This window comes from Babylonia areolata, chromosome 2, assembly GCF_041734735.1.
Source record: "Babylonia areolata isolate BAREFJ2019XMU chromosome 2, ASM4173473v1, whole genome shotgun sequence".
Lineage (NCBI taxonomy): Eukaryota > Metazoa > Mollusca > Gastropoda > Neogastropoda > Buccinidae > Babylonia > Babylonia areolata.
The window spans coordinates 46,870,199-46,894,143 of record NC_134877.1 but is presented as its reverse complement, the minus strand read 5'-3'; the positions used below and the strand labels follow the sequence as shown (position 1 = coordinate 46,894,143).

Below are 23,945 nucleotides of genomic sequence, written 5' to 3'. Positions count from 1 at the left end.
ATATGTTATCATATGACACATTCTGTGACTATGGTATTCAGATGACTCTGGCAAAACTCAAATAAAAAGATACAACGGTAATAAATTTTAGAAGTGTTGTATAACAAGCAGTTTCCAATAACTAAGCATTCCAATTTTTACCCTTTTTTCTCCTTGAAACTTTGAACTGAAATTAGCTGCATTAAAATAAATCTTTGATGAAAAGATGGTTGGAACAGTTTTCAGTTTCAGTTATAGGCGTCACTGTATTCGGATAAATCCATGTACACAAATATATATATATATATATGTAACAAATAGTAAAGAGTGGTAATTCTCTCCATTCACAAGGTACACAACAAGTCAGTGCTGCTTACGCTACTGATTCAGCTAGCACACAGGTAAATAAAAGGTACATTGGAACAAACCCAGACACTTCCTCAAAAAAGGAAGCACCGGCCTGTCCTTATACTGATCATCTGACATGTGCACACAGCAGCAAAGACCGAAGAAATGTGCAAACACAAATAAGCTTTTATTCAAGACTGGCATAGCCTCTTTAATCCTGAACAAGCCACACAAAACACATGGACAATATAAAGCAAACACATGGTTGCCTCAGTGGTTTTTCAACTGGAAATGAACAAACAATTAGACATGGAGATGAAATGACTTACAAATAGTAAAGAGTTGTAACTCTCCATTCACAAGGTACACAAATTGTCAGTGCTGCTTACGTTACCAATTCAGCTACCAAACAAGTAAATAAAAGGTACACTGGAACAAACCCAGACACTTCCTGAAAAAATGAACCACCAGGCCTGTATATATATATATATATATATATATATATATATATATATATAGATAGATAGATAGATAGATATATACATATATATATGCTACACCTCATCTGCTAGGCAGATGCCTGACAGCAGCATAACCCACTATTCAAGCCTTGATGGCTTGAGTGCACGCATATATATAAATCATAATCATTTGTGTACCTATCAATATGGATATATTTCTTCTACCACATTTTGCCAGAGGACAACACTTTTGTTGTCATGGCTTCTTTTTCTGGGCAGCCAAGTTCATGCTGCATATGTTTCATCATCTCATCCAAATGACTTAACACTCAATTAGATTTTCCAGTCAAACTTGGAAGAATCATGGGTGAAAGTGGGAATCTGGAATCTATAATCTGGAACAGTTGCAGGAACCTTTGCACTTGCAAATTATCCTCGCAACAGGTAATGGGAGTGCATGGCTTGATTAGTCTACAAATTTATTTTTGTATTAAGCTCAAATTTCCTCATCTTTATAAATTTACTTAACTACACACACACACACACACACACACACACATATATATATATATATAAGGTCACTTACTATAATTCAATTCAATTGTTCCCAAACCCTCACGGACACTGTTTTAGCAGATAAGCATCTTATTCATTCTGCCACCTTCCTTTTATTAGGTTTCACTTTTTCAGAAAATGCTTTACACTAATAAAATAAATAAATAAATAACTGACAGTGTTTGGTATCGACTCAATGGAGCCGACACAATGATCATACACTGTTGCAAAAACTTGCTTGGAGAGAAAATTACTTCTTTATTCTTGTGAGAAAAAAACAATGGGCAAAATCCACATTTTTTCCTCTCAATACGAAATGAGTAGACTAGTGTTCATATTAAGGCGTGTACGTTCACTCCGCCAGTCACACAGAAGAGTGGAGGGGAAGAAATGTGGACTGCAAACGCTGTTGGTCCAACAAATCGAATCAGTACCGAAACAAGAAACCCAACGATTGACATTCTAAATTTAAAGGCGTTGTCACTCTTGTTTAAAAGATATTATAAGTACAGTCCATAAAAGCAGTATCTATCTTTTAGTTCTGTTGTCCATTCAGCAGCATAACTAAATCATGAAATAATAACCAGTAAATAAGTCAACAGCAACAAGACTAACTTGTCTGCATGGGCGCCGCCATATTTTGAGTAAAATTTGGAGTTAAGTTTTAGTTACGTACACATTAGACTACAATATATAATGCTTTGTTTTGTTTTATTTTTCTAATAGAAATCGCCATGATTGTCATTGCTAATTCAACCAACATTGCTTCTATGAACAAAATGAGAGGACAGCAGAAAATACTATCGAGGGCTACATTATTACTTGCATTTGTTTTGACCCACCCTGTGACAGCTTTGCTTGCTCCGGAGGTGTTGCCCATCGACGTTTACATCGCCGATGTTGGAACGTTTCTTCGTAATCAGATACCTCATAGTGGGCTGTCGTGTTTATCACTTGTGAAGAAGTAGATGTGATCACAGCTGACGATGGAGTCAAAGCAGAAGAAGTATATTATAGGCGTGACTGTTGCTCTGTCAGTGATCGCGGTGGCATTGTTGGTGGCAGCATTTGCAACAAATACCTGGGTGTCGTCTGCACCGAAACAAGACGTTAATTCAACTGCCGCAAAAAACAGGACAGACTCGATGGTCTTCACTGGCAAAAGCGACTTCGGCATATTTAAGGGGGAGCAAACTCTGAATTATGTGGCTGGATCAAGATCCGCAGAACTGACAGGTTTGTTTTGCCAACATTAGACATTGTGATAGATTACATTGAATGAGAACACTACTACAAGAGGCCATTCCTACAAACTGTTAAAAGTTTCAGTAAAAACTTCCGGATTTGCACCTTATCATATCATATCATATCAAGGCGTGCAGGCCTGACGAGGCCTTTTGCCCGCTTGATGTGGGGAAGAAAAAGAGAGTCCCCACATATGTCTGATGCATTTTTCAACATTGAGTGCGCAATGCTTGAAAAATCAATAAATATGTAAATGAGTTTTGTAATTTAAATTTTTCAAATGAATATCAAGATAATTTTTAAATGTATTCACTGTTCCTGCGGAAACAACATCTTGTGACAAATTGTTCCAAACATTTGTTACTCTGTTAGTAAAGAAATGTGCAAATCTGGAAGTTTTAACTGAAACTTTTAATAGTTTGTATGAATGGCCTCTTGTGGTACTGTTCTCATTCAATGTAAACAAAGAGTTTATGGTTCTGCTGTCATATAATCCATGTGTCATTTTATACATCTCTATTAAATCACCACGCAGTCTTCTATATTCTAAACTAGGTAACTTAAGTGCTTGCAACCTACTTTCATAGTCCATATCAGCAAAGCCAATGATTCTTTTAGTGAATCTTCGTTGAACATTTTCAATACTGTCTGTATGTTTCACTAAACCCGTATTCCAAACAACATTCCCATATTCTAAGACTGGCCTGACTAATGACTTAAATAATGGCACCATTATGTCTTTACTTTTACACTGTATGTTTCCAACTAGCATTCTGGTCAATCTATTGGCTTTTTTAATGGTTTCATTAATATGAACATCAAAAGAGAGACCAGAGTCAACAATGACTCCAAGATCTCTCTCCGATGAAGTCTCCTGCAAGTCCGTACCATTCATATAATACTTATAATGTGGATTATTTCTGCCTACGTGTAAAACTTTACATTTATTGTTATTAAATTTAATTTGCCATCTATCAGTCCAGTGTACTAAATTATCAATACTAACTTGTAATTTCAATCTACCGACATCAGAATCTACTTCCTCATAGATCTTTGTATCGTCTGCAAAGATTTTCACAAAACAGTCTAGTATGTCAGGCATGTCATTTATATAATATACAAAGAGTGTGGGCCCCAAGACACTGCCTTGGGGAACACCACTACTCACCTTAACAGGACACGATGACTCAGTCCCTACTGATACGTACTGTGTTCTCTCATCTAAGAAATCTTTTATCCATTCCAACAATTTACCAGAAATACCGTACCCTTGCAATTTAGCAATTAACCTATTATGTGGAACTTTATCGAACGCCTTCTGTAAGTCCAGATAAATTACATCCATTGGTTTATTGTTTTCAAGTGACTGCATCCAGTCATGTACAGTATTCAACAACTGAGTCACACAGGATCTACCACTGGTAAAGCCAAACTGATAATCAGACAGTAAGTTGTTATCAATCAAATGTTTATTCAAAGTATCACGTATGAAACCTTCAAAAACTTTACATACAACCGATGTCAAACTTACTGGTCGATAGTTTCCAGGGTCTTGTTTGTTACCTTTCTTAAATATTGGTTTTACTTGTGCTACTTTCCATGCCTGTGGGATCTTACCATATGATACAGTCTTAACAAACAGAATCTTTAAGGGAATAGCTAAACTATTATGTAATTCTTTTAGCAAATAAGGGTGCATTCCATCAGGACCAGTGGATTTATTTACCTTTAACTGTGAAAGTTTGTCACTAATAATCTTTTCTGAAACTTCAACATAATCTGTTGAAGCCTTGCATTCTGACTCAAAAGAAGGAACATTGGTGACATCTTCCACTGTGAAAACACTAGAGAAAAACAAATTTAGGACCTCAGCCTTTTCTTTGTCATTGTTAGTTAAAGTTCCACCAGGTGTGCTTAAGTTCGGAATAATCTCCTTTGGTTTAGTTTGTGATGCAATATAATTAAACAGTCTCTTTGGGTCACTTTTAATGTTCTTTGCAATAGACATCTCTTTTTCCTTGGTAGCTTTTCGTAATGCCCTCTTAACCTGATTTCGAGCACGTGCATAAGCATTATAATTTTCAGTCGTCCTATACTTCTTATACCATCTGAAGGTCCTTCTTTTCAATCGTATCTTTTCCAAAACAAAAAATGGGACAGTCTTTTTGTAACTTTTGTTTCCAGTCCAAAACTCTTTAAATGGCACATACTTATCTTGTAATTCCTTCAATTTATCAGAAATGCAAGACCAACACTCATCCACAGATTTGAGTTCCAAAGTCTCTTTCCAATTAATGTCATCCAATGCATGCCTCATTGTCTCATAATCACCTCTATCATAAAAATAGCGTCTGCCTTTCGACTTACCAGGTAGTAGAATACCAGTATCAACTTCAAAAATAATGCTAGAGTGGTGACTTTTACCTATAGGGGGATAATATAAAACATTATAAACTAAGTCATCTCTGTTTGCTAAAACTAAATCCAAAATATTTGCTGTTTGATTACCACGAAAATGTGTTGGTTCCGTAACAAACTGTACCACAAAATTATCTTGCAATACTTCCAGAAATTTTGAAGCAGGGTGGTCTATGTGTTTGGTACACACTTCTTGTTCCCAATCAATATCTGGATAATTAAAATCACCCATCAACACTTTCTTACCTGTGCCTTCAAAAAACAGTGATACACATTTAATTAATTTCTTATTTTCTTCTAATGAACTACTGGGAGATCTATATGCAACTCCAACTTTTAATTCCTCATTATCAAGTGCAATGGAGCAGAAGACAGAGGGACTGAAGACTTCTTCCAGCTGTGTACTACGTACCACATTCAGATTCGACTTTGCAAACAAGCCTACCCCCCTCCCAGCCTCATTAGTATATAAAACATATCCATCAATTACAGGTTCCCATCCACAGTCAGGTCTCAGGGTCTTTGGCTTCAGTTCAGTAACTGCAATAATGTCAGGATTTAAATCCCAAGCCAAGGCATTCAGTTCTTGTTTTTTGTTTCCAGTACTATCAGCGTTTAATAGTAAAAACTTCAGACCTTCAGGACTGTAACTCTCACCCCTTACATTACCATTACTCTTGTTGTTTGTAACTTTCAAATCTTTTTTATTTGCACTATTTACATTATTTACAGCATTTCTTTTGATATTCTTGAGTCAGTGCTCTGAGCTTGGTACCCCAGTGTTACCAGCTGTGTCCTTTTCATCCTGTCCGAGTTTGGGTCTGGGAATGATTTTACCATTTCTGATGATGACATCCAGTCCTTCCTCGTCCCTCTGTCTTTTCATCTCCATGTACAGTTTCTTGTCACCTTCTCTTTGTTTTTTGGTCTTATCTGGTACAATAACCATTTTGTGGAAAGACTGTTTCTCGTTATTTCTGAGGTGTTTTGATTTATTAAGGACCATCTCTTTGAAACTAACATCAGGGAAAATTATTTTGATTGGTCTGGGCTTCCTGGCAGAATTTTTCTCAGGCTTTCTTCCCAGACGCATGACCTTAAATTCTGCTAGTTTTGGTGCCACATCTGGACAAATCTCTTGGCACACTTCCTTCATAAGTGCCCCATCCGTTTCCCTTTCTTTTTCCCCTGTGAAATCATTTTCATCAACATTGAAAATGACCAAATTGTTCTTTCGCATGTCCCTTTCTTTCTCCTCTTCAAAATATTCTTGAATCTGAGCCTTAATTTGCTCATTGATGCTTCCTCCTGTACTCTGCAACATGCTCAGAATCATCTGATTCTGTGTCTGCAGAGTTTCAACAATTTTTATTAGTGTTGTGACCTTGGCTTCGGTTTGAGCCAGTTTATCACTGGGATCTGATCCCTGTGTCATTTCTTCCATACATTTGGGACAGTACCATTTTATGGCACTGTTTTTAGTCCTCTGGAGGTGTTCAAAATCTGCATGTTCGACTTTGGCACAATTAGTGTGACACCAGGCTTTGCAGCGGTCACAACTTATCCACTTTTTGCAGCCTTTCAAGGAACTGCAAATAGAACAGGGAGTTTTATCTGCATCATCAGTAAGGAGCAGAATTGGAGACGCGGTTCCGGTCTTTTTTCCCTTTTCTCCACTGGTAGAGTTTCCCCCTCCCCCGGCCCCCCCACTCGCATTGCTTACCGATCCAGTTCTGGTATTCACCATTGCAATATTTTTGTATTGCACCAAAAGTGTGAAACGGGAAAAGGAGGGAAAACCTTACCTTGTAGTAGTGCAGCAAGTAAATCGTGCAGCAAGTAAAAACGTGCAGTGACAGTTGTGAGAGCTCGATCGAGTTAGTACGAACTTTCAAAATCGAAAATGATTTTTGAATCTGGTGAGTTGGGATTGACGAATCAATTCCGAGCTTCCTTCAGGAGCAGTGAGATTATCGCCAAGAAATAAGGCGACGTTTTTGAAGCTGATGTTCCAACCTCCTATTTTAAGACCCGTTTGTAATGGTTTTTGATCAAAGCTTCTAATTTGGTGGATTTTCTTGGTCAAAAACAGCAGAGGCCAAAATCAAGCAGCCATCTTGGAGCATGCGCACTCTTTTTTTTTTTTCTTTTTCTTTTTTTTTTAACTAACAGAGTGACAAATGTTTGGAATAATTTGTCAAAAGATGTTGTTTCTGCAGGAACAGTGAATACTTTTTTTTTCTTTTTCTTTTTTTTAATATCTTGACATTCATTTACAGAATTTTGAATACAAAACTCATCTAGATATGTCTTGATTTTTCAAGCATTGCGCACTCAATGTTGAAAAATGCATCTGTCGTATGTGGGGACTCTTCTTCCCCACTTCAAGCGGGCAAAAGGCCTAGTCAGGCCTACGCACCCTGATATTAATATGATATGATATAATAATTGATAGTCAAACTGAAGAAGTCACAGTCATGTACATTAGCTTGTACTACCTGGTATTGGCTAGGTTGAGATGAGACTCCTGCTCTTTCATAATTTTATATTTTGTTCTTCATTTTGTTGGGATGTTCCAATGAAAAGTTTGGCTTTGATTATGAGTAAATAAGAGTGCCCCTCTGGGACTTGTTCCTGGTGCTGGATTTCATTCGAAAACAGCCCTTCGAGCCATTGGAGACTATTCCTTTTGACTTACTCACCCTCAAGACCACTTTCCTTCTGTTGCTGGTCACAGGTCGTAGAAGCGAGATTCATGGTCGTAGTGGAATGCCACAAGATCTGGCTTTCCACAGAGATGGTTCCATCACTCTTCGTTTCCTTCCAGAGTTTCTGGCTAAGAACCAAGATTCACCGAGGTCCCTTCCCCCTCTCTGAGGGTCAGACCTTTGTCTGATATTCTTGCCCAAGATGATGAGGATGGGCATCTCTGCCCGGTTCGGTGTCTCAAATACTATTGAGATAGGTCTCTCCATAGGCGTTCTTCTCAGAGGCGTCTTCTCATCTCCCTCAATGAGAATTACAAGAAAGACATCGCTGCAGGCACCATTTCCCGCTGGATTTCCCAAGTCATTCGTAGAGCCTACTCTCATGCTCACAGGGATATCAGCTGTCTTAATCCCAGAGCACACGAAGTGCGGGCCATAGCTACTTTGGCTGCTTTCCAGCACTCAGTGCCACTGCAGCATGTTTTGGAGGCAGCCTTCTGGTGGTCTGAGAATCCCTTCATCAACTTCTACCTCAGGGATTTTCGTATGACCAGGGCTGACGGTTCCAAGGGGATTTCCTTTGTCGCGGTTAACACTGCCGTCTCGGTTACAAGGGCTCCCCATACGAACCATTAGGCATTGCCCTCCTCCATTTACTTTAAATTCTGCATCAGTTTGACATGGTACAGTATATGACACCAAAAGGAGGAGTTTGTATTATACTCCATGTTTGGTGATACTTATACTTACCATGTCAAACTCAAATGCCCGCCCGTCCGCCCCCACGTCTCCGCCGTGGTTCTCATGGGGCATTTTTTTTTTTTTTTTTTTGATGGCCACGGAATGATTCAGCGCTTATAGCTTTTAGAGGTGTTTGATTGGCTAAGAGCAGACTGGGCAAGACGGCTCGTTTTTCACTGTTAGCTGCGCGAAATTTGGTCAAGCAGAGCAAACCGATAGGCCTAGTTTGCATCAGTTTGACATGGTAAGTATATGTATCACCAAACATGGAGTATAATAAGTATATGTATCACCAAACATGGAGTATAATACAAACTCCTCTTTTTAATTACACATACTTAACTGTGACCCACCAGCGCAGACTCCGGCAGGGGTCTGATACCTGTCCTGTGCAAACTACTACTTGCCTATGTGGAGAAAACAAAAGTAGTAATTTTATGACAACTATACTCAAGCACAAGAGGTGCCCTGGCAGAGTCGGGCATTAGATTTCTGATCCAGTGTTCACCAGTGATCAAGATTCGAGGCCTTACTTCGGCATTATGTTTTGTTCTCTGGAAAGGCATTTTACTCCAGTTTCCTTCACTCCACCCAAGTGTGAATCACTGAACAAGTGAATGGGTACCTGACCGGTTGGGAAAGGTTAAAATGGTGGAAGGAGAGGAAATAGGCCCTGCCTGTCATATATATTTACATTGTTGTCTGTTCTGTGCCATTATGAGTTCTTTTGTACTTCATTTGAATAGCATACACAGGCAAATGTAGATAGATGAAATAAAAATAAAAAGTGATGGGTTTATTAACATTGAGACTACTATTTCATTTTCAAGTACCTACTGCTATGGTGGGTGTCTGACTTGCTATGACTTGACTTTTATGATATTTTAGGCCCCATTTCAAGAGGCCTGTTCATCACTCTGTGGATAACATGCGTGGAAGGTGTATAGAGCTAAATAGAAAAAAACTATATGTTTAGTGTCTTAATTTACCTAATCTTGACATTCTGGTAAAGGCAGATTTTTCGAATGACAATTGAGTCAGTTTTTAAAGGTGCAGTTACTGAGTTAGACACTGTCTGGCAAGCTGTTCCAGAGGGAAACAATCCTGTTCAAGAAGAAATTTCCTGTAACGTTGAGCCTGTGTCTGTTTTTCTGGAGTTTAAAACTGTGACCCTCATAGGTCTCTTCTGCAGGCAAGCTCAAACTTTGGCAGCTTGAGGTTGTATAGCCCTGGAAGTATTTATATACCTCAATCATGTCCCCTTGACAGCACAAATGTTCTAGGCTTCGCAATCGCAGAATCTTCAGTCTCTCCTGATATGGTTTATCCTACGAGTCAATGATGACAACAGCTTTGTTGCTCAGTGCTGCACTGCATATCCTCTATTTTGCTGTTCAGTGTTTTCTGCTGTGGCTGCCAGACACAGTGACCATATTCCAGTAGTGGATGGACAATGGCCTTGAATAGCTGAATGAAGATCTGTTGTGTCAGGTGGTCAAAGGATCTGCGAATGATGCTGACAATTCTGTCAGCTTTGGCTGTAGATTGTGTTACCCAGAAGTGAAGTGAATATGTGCACAGAAGCAGTATTTAGTTAAGGCACTGTGGGGAACAAATGTTGGTGTGGCTTCAGTTATGTTCAAGGTATGTTTCAGTGCTAGAGGTGTAAGTGGGAATGGCTCTGAGGGCTGTTACACTTACAGATTGTCTGTAGTGCAATAACTATACTATCATACATGTATGCCTATGCTGAGCCCTAGATACAGTGAATATAAATTCACTGCCCCAATGGCTATAAAAGGATATGGGTTCTTCCACCTTTTTGACCTTTAACTAACAGAGTCATAACCTGTCGAATGACTCAAAAGCAAACATATTGAAGAGAACATAAGACAGGGCAAGGTTTGTAACTTGTAGTTGTATACAGATAAGATCAAGTATACACACATTAAAGATTCTGTAAACCATGTTGCTTCAGTAGGTTATGGAAATACTCAACACACACATTAGTAAATTGATGTTGAATGTGAAATTTAAAAAAAAAAATTTTAAAAACCAAACTTTTTTAAAGGTGAAAGGAGAGAATTGAGAGCCATGAAATGATGAATGGTCGTTTCCATTTCCATCCTTCCGGAAAAGTCTATCTTGTAAAAGATATGATTTTAATGTTATCCAGTTATATCAGCACATTCTGTTTCCAAGCACATCAGTTGAAAAAGGACCTGGATCTCTAGCCACCATTGCTTTAATGCTTAAGAAAGTTTTATAACCATTTGTTTTTCTCGCAGTGAATGGATTAATTTCTTTGTCAATTTGTGTTTTCATGTGAGGACATTTTTGACATATTTGATTAGTGTAATACTTAGTAATAACCAACTTAGAAAAAGGTTGATGACTGTTGTTTGTTTTTTGGGGGGCATTGTTTTGGTCATTTTTTCTTTTTCTTTTTTCTCTCTCTATTTAGGCAAAACAGTGGTGCGTCATGTTTTCGGGTCACATCTACAGTCATGTTTTCTGTCACATGATATGAGTCTTATTCAGATGACAGTGGCTGAGATTGAGATCTTTGTTTGATTGCTTTGCATAATCTCCATCTCCTCTCCTAGTCTTAGGCTTCACTGATGTGTTTCTCATGCCTCCAAATGTCTAAAAGATAGATCTATCCTCATTCCACTTTATCTTACTTATTCTTAGTCTCAAGACAAGATTGTAAGCTTATATATTTAGCTTTTGCCTTTTGGTATTAGCTTGGTTTAAAGCTGTTTTTTTCTTCTAAATTTTGATTGACACTTTTTATTTGTTTTTTGTTGTTGTTTTTTTCGCAGTTATCTGCGAGCCTGCCGATGGTCTGTGCCTGTATGTGTTCATGAGACCAGGTGTGGTGGCCAGAACTAAGCTGACTCAGATCATCACTGCCTACAAAGAGAGCAATGGCACGGATTCCTCAGGTCAGAACATATATATTCAGCTGCTTTGAAATCACCCTGAGAGAGCAAGGCATGAAAGACCACAGAATTGTGAACATTTCTCTTTTTTTCTTCTTTTTTTTTTTTTAGATGATGGATGATGATATTTGGTTTGGAACTATGTAAAAGGATTTACTCCACACTTCCTTTCAGACTGATATCCCAGCATGAACCAGACCAGGGAGATGCTGACACTTGCAGTGTTGGTCAGGAAGTTTGAGCAACACTCTCAAAGATGCATCCATGAAGTGGATGATATTCAACTGTGTGGTCACAGTCTTACATATTCAAGCTCATCCACACACTCAGCTGTAGGGTCCAAGGTAGGAGCTGTCCATGGGTTGAAAAAAGCCATCTCTACTGGGAATTGTCCATGATACTAACCACTTTGCCAAGTCAGGTTGTTATTTTTAATTCTTTGACAGAATGTGAACATTCCAAAGAATACCAGCACTCTGTTTTTAGTCATGATGTGAGCGTTGCCTCATTGTTATCATATTTTACAGTGGTGTTGATTTTTTTTTTTAATCACTTAACATGTCCAGTGCCAAAGAATTTTGTAAAAAAAAAATAAAAAAATTAAAAATTATAATAATAAATAAATAAAAAATAAATGCTCTCCCCATTCCAGGGAATTCTTAGGATTTAGGGGTAATAAATGTTTTTTAAAAAAAAATAAAAATCCAGCACAAAACTATAGGAGATACAGAATGAAAGTAAAAGTTTTTGTGAAGAAGAATGAATGTGGATTCTAATTCCAGGCTTTTTTCCAAATGAATTTGAATCTACATAACTATTCAGGCATTTCAAATGGAAGATAATAATTTTTATGCAGTAAAAAAAAAAGTCTTATTTCAACCTGCACAGAATGACACCCAGAAAGAAAGCAAACAAAAAAAATACAGCTGGAAATAACATGCTTATTGTCTGATTATATACAGCTTATAGGTTCATGAAATCATTAACAGTCACAACAATTTTAGTCATATAAGTGAGTAACTGTCCCAGCAACAACATACATGGGTTCAGTCAAGATCAAAAGTCAATGATGTTCTCAGAGAGTGAGCCTTCATTTTTTTCTTACACCTGAGAGTGCCCCCCTTGAGAGGAAAGAGTGCTTTGATAATATTACCTTCCCCCTTGTTGTAACTGATCCAAGCAAGTGTCTGCTGTGCATCGAGTTTGTCTCCTCTATAAATAAGTAGGTCAACTGATCAGTGACAAACAGCTTGAAAAAGTATTAAAAAAACAAAACAAAACAAAAAAAACAACATGTAATGCTCATCTATCATCTTTCAGCCTTGAGTTTAAAAAAAAATTGTCAATTATTGGCTGTTGCCATTCCTGGCTGTGAAAAGACATGAACATTTGACAGCTGGACCATGCCCCCTTAACCCACCCTCTGTCTGGCCTTTGACCCATTGTCTTACACCACTCCTCTATCTCTCCTCCCCTTCTCAATTTATGTGAAAACACCACGCCTTCATGTCAGTCATGGTCACTTGCTCAGAAATGATGTCTGACTGGATAGATGGACTGAAAAAAGAATCAGATGTTGAATTGTCAGTTTCGTCACCTTCAAGTTCAAATGAACTATAAGACAACACAGATCCATCTCTCATTGTTATACTCATGCATAATCATCAGCACAGCCTGCAAAGTTGTGTAAATACACAGACTGGGACCACTGCCTTTTACACGCTTTTTGGCATGTGAGGCAAACCTACTTTACACACACGCAACAAGTGGTGCAGTAAGCAAATCATTATTGAGAAAAAAGGGGTCTTCCACCTTATGAATGCTCACTTAAATAGTATTTTTATAATCCAGACATGTTAAACTAACCACTGAGAGCCTATTTATGGTCATTGTACCAAACTCCTATGAAGGAAAAATTGAAATAGATGCAGGACATCAGTGGATGTCTTATATAGTTATAGTCATTATGGCAACACTTTCTGCAGGATGTCAGCTGATGTCTTATAGGCACTCAACTGGGTAATACCAATCATTTCACTAAAACTGGGGGCAGAAAGTAAGTTATTATTGTTCATGAACGCCTATCTCATTTCTGTCTGATAATTCCTTAGTTGAAAGGCTGCAAATTGCGTGAGTTAATTTATTCAATTTTCAAACAGGAAAAAATAAAAGATAAAATGTGCTCAACTTCATTGTAAAAAGGAAAAAGTGTACAAAAGATAAAATGAACATTTCTATTCAGTGAACATTAAAGCATTGCATGACTGAATTTTTGCCCTTGTATCGCAGGTTACACACAGTACGGCCTGTTCAGCTTTTGGCTGTGGGCCAGCACAATCATGTTCTTGGCCCTGTCCATTGTCATGGGTTTAGTCAACATCGGCTTCTCCATCTTCAACATTTTTGGCCGACCTATTGAGACGATCACAGGGCCAATGGGGCTGTATGTATGGAACGGGATTGCCTGTGAGTATGCTGCCTTATTTATTTAAAATTAAACGTGTGTACACATGTAGGAATTTATCATGTGCTTGACAGTTATTATAATGCTAGCCTTATGAATGTGTAAATATGTTCATAAATGCATATATAGATATTATAGATATACAGATATATAGATAAATATCTCACATTCTCTCTCTCTCTCTCTCTCTATATATATATATATATATATATATGTGTGTGTGTGTGTGTGTGTTTGTACGTATGTATATGTGTGTGTAATGAAATTCATGTATACATTTTTGTGTGTGCACCAAGTCTGTTCCAGTTCTTACGTTGATCTATTCTTATAAAGTTTCTTTCTTTTTTTATTTGCCCAAAGGGCAGAATGTATTGTTAAAGTGGGAAAACACACACTACCCTCAGTAAAAAAAAAATTTTTTGATGGGGAGCCGTGGGGGGTAATATTGCTTTGCATTCATTTCTTAGATTATTGTCTCTGTAGATATTCCTGAAGCATACTGTATATATGTGTGCATGTTTATTACTCTCTTTTTTTTTGTCTATCACAAACACACCACATAACACACACACACACACACACACACACACACTTTACATTCTGAGATACTACCAATGTACCATTCATCTCCTCTGCAAGCCACTTTTGTTATCATGGATAATAGCGAAACCTCAGACTCTTTGCTATCCATAGTGGGCAGTATGAACAAGATAACACAAGGACATAACTTAACCCAACCCTCATCTGATGAAATATTTTAGATTATATAAAGTGTAGAAATGTAAAAAGCTTTATGGATATTTTACATACATTATGTGTAAGTGATGCAAAATGACACAAAAAAGATGCAAATACAAACATAGTTTCAACAAATTAATTGTAGTCAATTAGCAGTTTGCATGCAAACATTTGCACACAAACCTGACAAAAATACTTGTACACATGTTCACACTGCCAGTGACCTTGTCAAGTATGCCAAGTTTTGATAAAACAAACCTTGAGTAAAAATGTACAATATCAGATAAACTGATAAGTCTTATTGAAGTTATTCACATACATTCTCCTCATCCATTCATAAAGGATTCTTGTTTCAGCCATAGGCTCTCGTTGGTGTTGTGGGAGCGTTACTGTTATCTTGTTAGCACTATCCGTTATCAGCAAGTGGCGTTGAAAAAGGAAGTGGTGTGGTGTGTTAAGTTCTAAGATAAAGAAACTTAGGTTTTTATGCTAAAGAGTTAAACATTTTGGGATCAAATTTCACTATATTTGTTCTCTCTCTCTCTGGATATGCTTCTCTGTGTGAGAATGTTTGTGTCTGTCTGTTGTTGTTTTTTTAATTACCTTTTTTTTTTTACTGAGCATACCAGAGGTCAAGACAATGAAAGGTGCTGGTAATGTGTGGGTGGGTACATACATACATTACAAGCATGTGTTCAGTTGTTGACCAAGGTTAGATTTCAGCCAGTTTAACACACACACAGACAACACAGTTAACACACACACACACACACACACACACACATATATATATATATATGTGTGTGTGTGTGTGTGTGTGTGTGTGTGTGTATTATATGTTTAAATTATCATCTTTTTTTTATCAAGCAAGCTGAAAAGCTTAGACAATAAAAGATGCTTACAGTTTGTGTGTGTGCGTTTGTATGTTTTGTAAATTGGTGGTACAGACTTGTGGAGGTTTTGTAAGACTGAACATGGAGTGGTAACTTCTGATTGAAGTAGATATCCTTAGAATACTAAAGTATACATAAAGTATTCAACATCTTCTATTGTGCATGAAGTGGGAGGAGGGGGGGAGAGTAAATGAGCATAGACGTACATGTATAAATTTTAACTCACTCAGTACGGCCAGTCCTCTCTTCTCCTCTACACAGACCCCTCGGGTGTCCAGTGGGTGTCTGAATGACCCAACCTTTAGCTTCCATCGTCAGAATTCTGGTATTCTTTGTCAACATTCACCTCTTCAGTATAAGAGCCTTCCGCTTGCAATAATTTGATGATGGAACTGGGGTGAAATGCTGTTAACGTCGTCTCTTTCGCCGTTTGTATGGAGAGAGTTAAAACTCACATTCACAATGGCAAAAATTGGATTAGATATTACATAAATTGCTCAGCATTACTTTCATAAAAGAAAACACACTGATGTAGAGCAAAATTGTCTTCTGCTCAAAAATAGGATTGAAGATGATACAATTCAGCTTATGTCATCCTGTGTTTAATAAATTACAAGAAAAATACATTCCACAAAAGTGTTATAAGTTCCATAATCAGGTCTTACTAAGCTTGCTAATGGCATCCACTTTCATTGTAAGAAATTTGTCAGTTTACCTAGTTAAAGCATTGATATGATCAGTTTCAATTGTCATAATTCCTTTGCTGAATATTTGACCTTGTGCCTTTTTTTTTTTAGTTTGTTCAGTAATGTTTTACATGCACTCCTTCACGAAAGGTGATGGCCTGTATGATTTATTATGAATAAATAATCTGAATCTCTCTCTCTCTCTCTCTCTCTCTCTCTCTCTCTCTCTCTCTCTCTCTCTCTCTCTCTCTTTGACTGTGCTTGGTTGATTGCAGGTGGCAAACTTGGAATTTAGATACTAGTAATAGTGAATGGTTTAGTTTTTATAGAACATTCTCCAGTAATCATGGTTTGAAACCTTATCTGTTGATAGACACCTGGTGTATTACATCAAAATTATATTTGGTGTAACTGATTTGCTTAATTATTGTATGTTCTTTGCATTTCATGTTCTATATCATTATGAACTGTTCACACACCCTTTCATTAGGGGCCATAGTCAGAAATGAATAAATCATCCATATCATTATCTGTATCTCTCTCTCCCTCTGTGTCTAGCTCTCTCCATCATTTACTTGTCTTCCAAAGAGGGATGGAGAAAAAAAATCAATGGGTTATTTTGTTTTTATCTTCCAGTCGTGTTTGTAGTCGTCACACTGGCAGTGTTTGGAACCCTGTACGTCACGCAGCTGTCTAAAAACTTCATGATGCTTGACGACTACAAGATAGGCTGGCGTTCAGAGGGACACACCAAGCTGCACTTCTCCTTTATGTACATCATTGGTGCCGGCGCGGCGTTCATCCTGAATGTGGTTCTGCTGTGTCTGTCGGGACAGTCCATGAGGTGTGGCTACTCCAGTGCCGGGGAGAAGGAGGTGGACAATGGGATGATTTTGTACTGAGAACGGCTGGAGGAAGTGGTTGTTACAGCTCGGCTGTTAGAGTTCAATCAGCAGCTGTTAGTTGGTGATTAGACTTTCCTGTGCAATGTAGTGGCTGGGAAGGGGTATTGTTTTGATTTTTTATATATCTGCAATTTATTATGGTACTTTTGGTGTTGTTGAGACTTGCAGAGCTGCCAGTCAGATTTTATCAAGCTTTTTGTAATACATACACTTGTATCAGTGCAGTATAAAGAAGAAAAAGCTGCCAACTGGTTTTGTTAAGTACTACTATTTGCACTTACGCTTGCAACACAAGATTGGTCAAGAGCACCCACAGATCATTGCGTTTTACCAGCCATCTGGCTTTTCCCACAGTAAAATGTCTATGGTTACTCAAATCTGGTTGCTCATGTGGAATACATGTGGGATGATGGCCTAGAGGCAAAGCGTTCGCCTGGGAAGCGAGAGAATCTGAGTGCACTGGTATGAATGACAGTACAGCCGTCAGTATTTTCTCCCCTTCCGCTAGACCTTGGGTGGTTGTCTGGACACTAGTTATTTGGATGAGATGATAAACAGAGGTCCCGTATGCAGCATGCACTTAGTGCACGTAAAAGAACCCACAGCAACAAAAAGGTTGCCTCAGGCAAAATTCTGTAGAAAAATCCACTTCATTTGGAAAACAGATTAAAAAAAACAAAATTGCAGGCAGGAAAAAAAGGGGTGGCGCTCTCAGTGTAGCGACACGCTCTCCCTGGGGAGAGTAGCCCAAATTTCCCACAGAGAAATCTGTTGTGACAAAAAAGAGTAATGCAATACAATCATGTATCACTACCAGAAGTATTGTAGTTGTACCAGCATCAATCATCTTCATGATTACATGATTATATTAACATTATTGAACACACTGAGATTAAATACGTGCTAATAATATATATATATATATATATAGAGAGAGAGAGAGAGAGAGAGATTTTTTAACAGATTAGAAACACCATATTTAAAACTAAAATATTATTTTTATTACACTTCAATATGACTGAGAGTTGGCATCACAGCACACAAATACATGTATCAATTTATTTCATTCCAGGAGAAGATGCATGCAGAACATGCAGATCAGTTGGGGAACAGTCTGTGTTGTAGATGACATAACAAATGAAAAAAAAGCAAATATTATGGAAGTATTGTAAGGGGAAGAAAACAAAAATAAAAGGAGGAATATAGAGAAAATGAGGTGGAGAAAACCGTTCACAGAAACCAGGGGACAGAAGTGCATTAACTGTACATCCACAAAGTAAAATATTTGTGACTTACAAGAAATTTATGAGTCCTTTTTTTTTTTAACAAAATATTTTCAGAAATACCTCTGTCCAGTTTTATATATGGCATCAACAGGGAATTTTTTTAGGATGTTGGGGGAGGGGGGTGGCACAGGGGGAGGGTGATATTTAGACTGCAGACCTGAAGGACAGTTAGGGAGAATTTTAGTGATTCAAAACATCAAAGCAACGTAAAAATATACACTTCTGGAGAATAAAAAGTATGTATGTATGGGATAGTTTTTCATTCATTGTTATAAGTTGGATCAGTACTGATATATTCTGTATCATACTTGTTATTGTACATAAAAATTAAATGGAAACAATACTGATATGAAAGGAAGAAAAACATTATCTTCATGTTATTTGTTGATTACACTTGTTATAATATGAATAAATGAAATAACAGTTATACCAATGTTGAAGAGAAGGGAGGAAAAAAAGAAAAGAAGAAAAACTAATCTTGCCAATGTATGTGTCTCAGAGTTTCAGCTAAAACCATTTGAATTGCTGAGGATTAAATAGTGGAGGGGGGAGGGGGTATGTCTATTGTCTATAGTAAATTCTATTGTTGGCATTTTGTTGGTAACCGCCAGTGTGAGTAGGAACCAAATTTTGTTTGTTTCCGAGATCCCCATTGTGGTGATACGATAAATAAAGTGGTCAGTGGTCAAGATCATTATTTGGCAAAACAGGTACTGCTCAGTAAAGCCTATGTCTTACATCCAGTTTTCATCATTCTTGGTACTGTGTTCAGTCATTGGGACAGCTTGATTTCTTTTAAAATTCAGGGTCAGTGGTCAAGGTCACAGGATATGATTTAATTCTAAAAGGTAAAAGCTTGTTGTTACAAAGGAGGTAATGGGTTGTATACAATCTTCTTCAAACTTCATACACTGATTGGTCAAAATGAGAACAAAAAACTCAAAAGAGATTTAAAGTCAGTGTTTGAGTTCAAGGTCACAACTTGCATAATGGACAAAAATGCAGAAGTATGACCAAGTTCTGTGTCTTCGATATAATTGTTCGCACATATGCCTTGAAGGCCTGTCTTTTTGTTATTATATAATTTATCACTTTACAATTTTTGAAATTTTGAACCACACATCATCATTACAATTTTTGAAATTTTGAACCACACATCATCATTGCATAACTTGTTATATGAAATCCATAATATGTCCGAGTCTTTTTGTTTGCAGATATCCTGTGTTTGTTTGTGTACGCTGCATGATTGCCATGCATGTATTCAGTAGTTTATAACGTTCACAACAGTGTTATACTACTTAATTCTCATTTTTGTTTCTTGTTTTATTTGCCCATCACTGTTTGTAGTTTTAACTCCATGTACATTCATTTCTGTGACTGAGATTTTGCTTGTAGGGTCTTTTCTTTTTCTTTTTTTTCTTTGATAAGAAAACAAACAAACCCTGCAACTAACCAAACATATTAGATTTTCAGGGCCAATACATGCTGGGTATGTTTGTACAAATTTCCATTATGTTTGAATACCAACATGGAATACAACACCATCTTGGATTAGAGTGTGCTAAAAGTGTACATTTGATCTTCTGCTTGCATAAAATGTACAGAAATGTGTTTCTATGTGGGTTAATGAATATTTTGTCTGTATATGTTTTTAACTGCGAGATCAGGAAAATCTTGTCTCTTCTGTATATGTTTACTTAGGAGACTGGGAAGATCTTGTCTCTTGTATACGTGTGTTTACTTTGGAGATTATGGAAATCTTTGTCTCTAATGTTTGTGTGTTCATTTGGGAGATGGGGAAAATCTAGTCTTTTCTGTATGTGCGTTTACTTGTGAGATGGAGGAAATCTAGTTGCTTCTGTATGTGTTTACTGGGGAGATGGGCAAAATCTTGTCTCTTGTGTATGTGTGTGCACTTGGGGGAGGTAGGGAAAATCTAGTCTCTTGTGTATGTGTGTTTACTTGAGGGAGATGGTGAAAATCTTATCCTTTCATCCACCAGGTGCTATGTGGATTTTTTTTTTTTTTTTTTTTTTTTTTATAATACAGACCTCACAGACCCTTTCCTTAAAAATCCATACACACCAACAAAAATGTTATCAAATGTTCACTGTTTGAATTGTTACCAAATTTTGTAATGTTTTGTGTAAAAAGCATTTTTGTTTGTTTGTGATGTTTGTTGGTTATTTGAACTATGGTTAAAATGTTGGGGGTGGGGGGGGGGGGGGTTGTTGTTTTTTTCTTGCATTTGCTGCTTGAAACAAGATTTTGTCATGTTCATTTTACTGTATGCTGACATACCATGCAGTCCAGGTACTTATTCTTCAGCATTTCTGGGCTGCAAGTCCCAAATTCACTCGTTTTTGCAAGAAGGCTTTTATATGTGTGACTGTTTTTACCCTGCCATGTAGGCAGCCGTACTCCATTTTTGGGGATGTGCATGCTGGGTATTTTCTTGTTTCCATAACCCACCGAATTCAGACATGGATTGCAGGATCTTTAACATGCATATTTGAAATGGGAGTAGATAAAGAAATATATTTTTGTTCAGTTGTTTGAAAAGAAGAAAGTTGAAGAAAAAGAAAAGGAACATCTTACTCAATCAATTGTTTGACAGAAATGCATTGATATTGGGCAGAAAAAGGGCAGGGCAGGAGAACAGGAAATGAAAAAGAGAGGAAAAAAAAAAGCTATAAGACAAGAGAGGGGGAGAAAGACCGTTTGATTGTATGAATTTTCTCACTCAAATTGCACAATGTTAGGTGGGTTTTTTTCATTTCCAGTTTTGTACCATCTTCTGGACACTCTGCTCCCTCCTTCCCCCCCCCTCCCCCCCCCCCCCCCCCCCCCCCCCCATCACATGTGCCTGCCTGCTCACATGCAGGAGTTTGTGTGTGTGTGTGTATTGTGTGTGTGTGTTATAGGATCCTATTGTGAAAAAAGATTTGCTGGTCTTTGTTCAGTGTTACACAAGATAGATAACAGTGATATGATCATGTGATAGGATTGCTTGCATTTGCTTATCTTTTTCCATTTGAAACGGCTGGTTGACACATTGTTGGTCCATTTTACTTACAGTGTTAAATTATACCTTAGCTCTTTTTCTTTGGGTTTTGTTTTTTCACCTTTTAAATTTTTTTTCTTTTTTTTTTCATATTGGCTTGGGGTTCTTATGCAGAGTTTTCAGAAGTGATTGTCAAGTCATTTGTTGTGTCATAATGGTTGGCATCATTTGTCTTTCCCATTGGGAAGTATGTCTTCTAATTAGCATCTTTAGGTGGTGTTCTTTCGTTTTTTCACTTCCGGTTTTTTTTCTCTATTTTTTTTAATGCTTTCACATATGTGCCATGTATCCAGCATGTAATGCCACAACTTCACATGTAACTGCTTTCATGCAACTTATTGATCAGTGGAAATCATTTGTATTTGTACATTTGTCTTTTAAGTACAACCTTCATTATTATTGTTATTATTATTATTATATTCATTACTATTATTGTATCTGTTTTGAATGTATAATTTATTGTTTAAATGTGTTGCAAACGTTTGTTTCAAATGTATTATATACACACAAAAATGTATTTCTGAAGTGAAACACTTGTCATCGATGTACGGTCTGGAATATTATGTAGATTCATTACACCAATGAATAAGAAAATTGTTGTTAGTTGCATTACATACATACCAAATTGTCTATTTACAATGTTTGTGTCAACATTGGAGAATATTTACGTATCAGGTGTTGTTTGTTTACAATACTTCCATACCAGTGGTCTACATTGGAAAATATTCACATATCAATCGGTGTTTCTTTACAATCTTACATATCAGTCGGCCACACTAGAAAGTATTCACGTGTTGCTGGTTAATACTGTTTGTCAAATGCCTGTGGTATCTGTTATACTGGTTGTGCAAGTTTATTTAACATGTGGAAGCACTTTATTTTCTGAACATTCCAGTTTTTTACTTGCGATCCAATCATGTCAAATTGAAAGGATTTTTTCTACAGAAAATATAATGGCATGTTACACAACTAAATTCAGAATATATTTTTGATGTCCATCCAACTAAATATATTCTTGATATCCATCCAACTAGTCAAATGTTCTGATTGATGTAATGTTGTTTTTGTTTGTTTGTTTGTGTTGGGTTTTTTTTGGGGGGAGTGGGAGGGGGGGTTGTTTTTTTGTTGTTGTTTTTTGGGGGGGGTGGTTGTGGTTGTTTTTCAGGGGGTTTCCCAAAGTGGCAGGTTTGCGGAGGGAGGGGTTGGCAGTGTTGTTTTATTGTGTGTTTTGTTCTCTTAGCTTCACACCATTTTGAATATAGTGGTGTATGCATACATTATACATGTAAATGTATATCATGTGAGTGGAATGTTTCGCAAGAAGGGTTTTTGTTTGTTTTTTTAATTTTTTTTTATGCAATGAAAGGAATTCAGCATGAATAGTGTCAAAACAATTTGAGAAAACACACAAGCACTCACACACATGCACACACACACACACACACACACACAAGATAAACCAACATGTTTCACAGACAAAGGTTTTCAATGAAATGGACTTTTTCTAGTTAACAAAGTTTTCATTAAAATATCCTCAATGACTAGCCAGATTCAAAGAAATAAGGTTTGATTTCAGTTTGCAAGTTGAAAAAGAAAAAATATTTTCTGTACACATATCAAATGGGTTTCAATGAAAGCTTTGTTAACCCAATAAGGTAATTTTTTATGCTGTTTTCTGTGTCAGGGATAAATTGTTATCTGGTTACATTTCTTAACATGTTATTCTCGTGGTTTTGCATGTTGTATCTCTTTTTACATTTTTATTCTTTTATCTGGTGGTGGTGGGTCTCAAATTGATTGCCCTGATTCCTGATTTACAGTATTTCTTGTGTTTGCTGGGTAATTGTGTGTTTCTATAAACCATGGCGCTCCAACATAGATTACAGGATATTTAACATGTGTTTTTGATCTTTTGTATGGGTATACACATGAGGGGGGTTCAAGCAGTTGCAGGTTGCAGGAGATCAGAAAAATCTCTACCATATCTTCATCAGACCCTGCTACAACCAAAAAGGAAGACCTTCAGATTGAAAATCCAACTCTTTAACCATTATTTCAGGCTGTTGGCAAAGTTTAAATCATCACACACATGCTTATCCACACACATGCATGCACTCACACACACACACTCTCTCTCTCAAGCAGTTCTCAGAAAATTCAGGTTTCGAATGTTATGTAAAACATTCTTGGGTTTCTTGTTCACTGCCAGTAATGTATTTCACTTTGCAAATGAAAATTCATCACCACAAACATAATTGTGATTAAAACTCATCCTCTCTCCATGGCACTATTTTGAGATTCCAAGTCCTTGTGGGTTTGTTTGTTTTTTGTTTTTTTGTACATCCAGTATTAGTGCACAGATTCTGTGACAAATACTCTGCTGGGATTTTTTTTTTTTTTTTTTCAATATTGTTTTCATATGTGAACATGTGCTGATTAGTTTCTGTTGCTGGGTTTAGTTGTTTCAGGTTTTTTTTTAAAAAGGAAATTGTCCCGAGTCAACATA

General features: G+C 37.1%; 2 protein-coding genes across 6 annotated transcripts in view; one reads left to right on the top strand and one right to left on the bottom strand.

The window, feature by feature from the left end:
* The window catches only part of LOC143302102 (bromodomain-containing protein 8-like), a 26,180-nt gene extending 23,875 nt beyond the window's left edge, over nucleotides 1-2,305 (bottom strand). For 3 of the 4 annotated variants that reach the window (XM_076616633.1, XM_076616640.1, XM_076616656.1), the window contains exon 1: nucleotides 1,959-1,986. In XM_076616633.1, coding sequence (XP_076472748.1) covers nucleotides 1,959-1,980 — 22 coding nt within the window. In that variant the 5' untranslated portion in view covers nucleotides 1,981-1,986. Of the gene's footprint in view, nucleotides 1-1,958; nucleotides 1,987-2,185 lie in introns of those variants that run through there. The other variant, XM_076616648.1, reaches the window with a different exon arrangement.
* A 24-nt stretch (nucleotides 2,306-2,329) lies between these two features.
* LOC143302120 (uncharacterized) lies at nucleotides 2,330-22,532 on the top strand. Of its 2 annotated transcripts, XR_013057885.1 has the most exons (5): nucleotides 2,330-2,579; nucleotides 11,281-11,403; nucleotides 13,690-13,866; nucleotides 16,818-20,275; nucleotides 21,260-22,532. XR_013057885.1 is itself a non-coding variant. In XM_076616669.1 (4 exons), the coding sequence occupies exons 1-4, from the start codon at nucleotides 2,330-2,332 to the stop codon at nucleotides 17,081-17,083; spliced, it is 816 nt and encodes a 271-aa protein (XP_076472784.1). In that variant the 3' UTR covers nucleotides 17,084-20,415. The 2 variants fall into 2 exon arrangements, 1 of the variants encoding a protein (XP_076472784.1); XM_076616669.1 differs by lacking the exon at nucleotides 21,260-22,532 and having other exon boundaries at nucleotides 16,818-20,415.
* The last annotated feature ends 1,413 nt before the right edge of the window (nucleotides 22,533-23,945 follow it).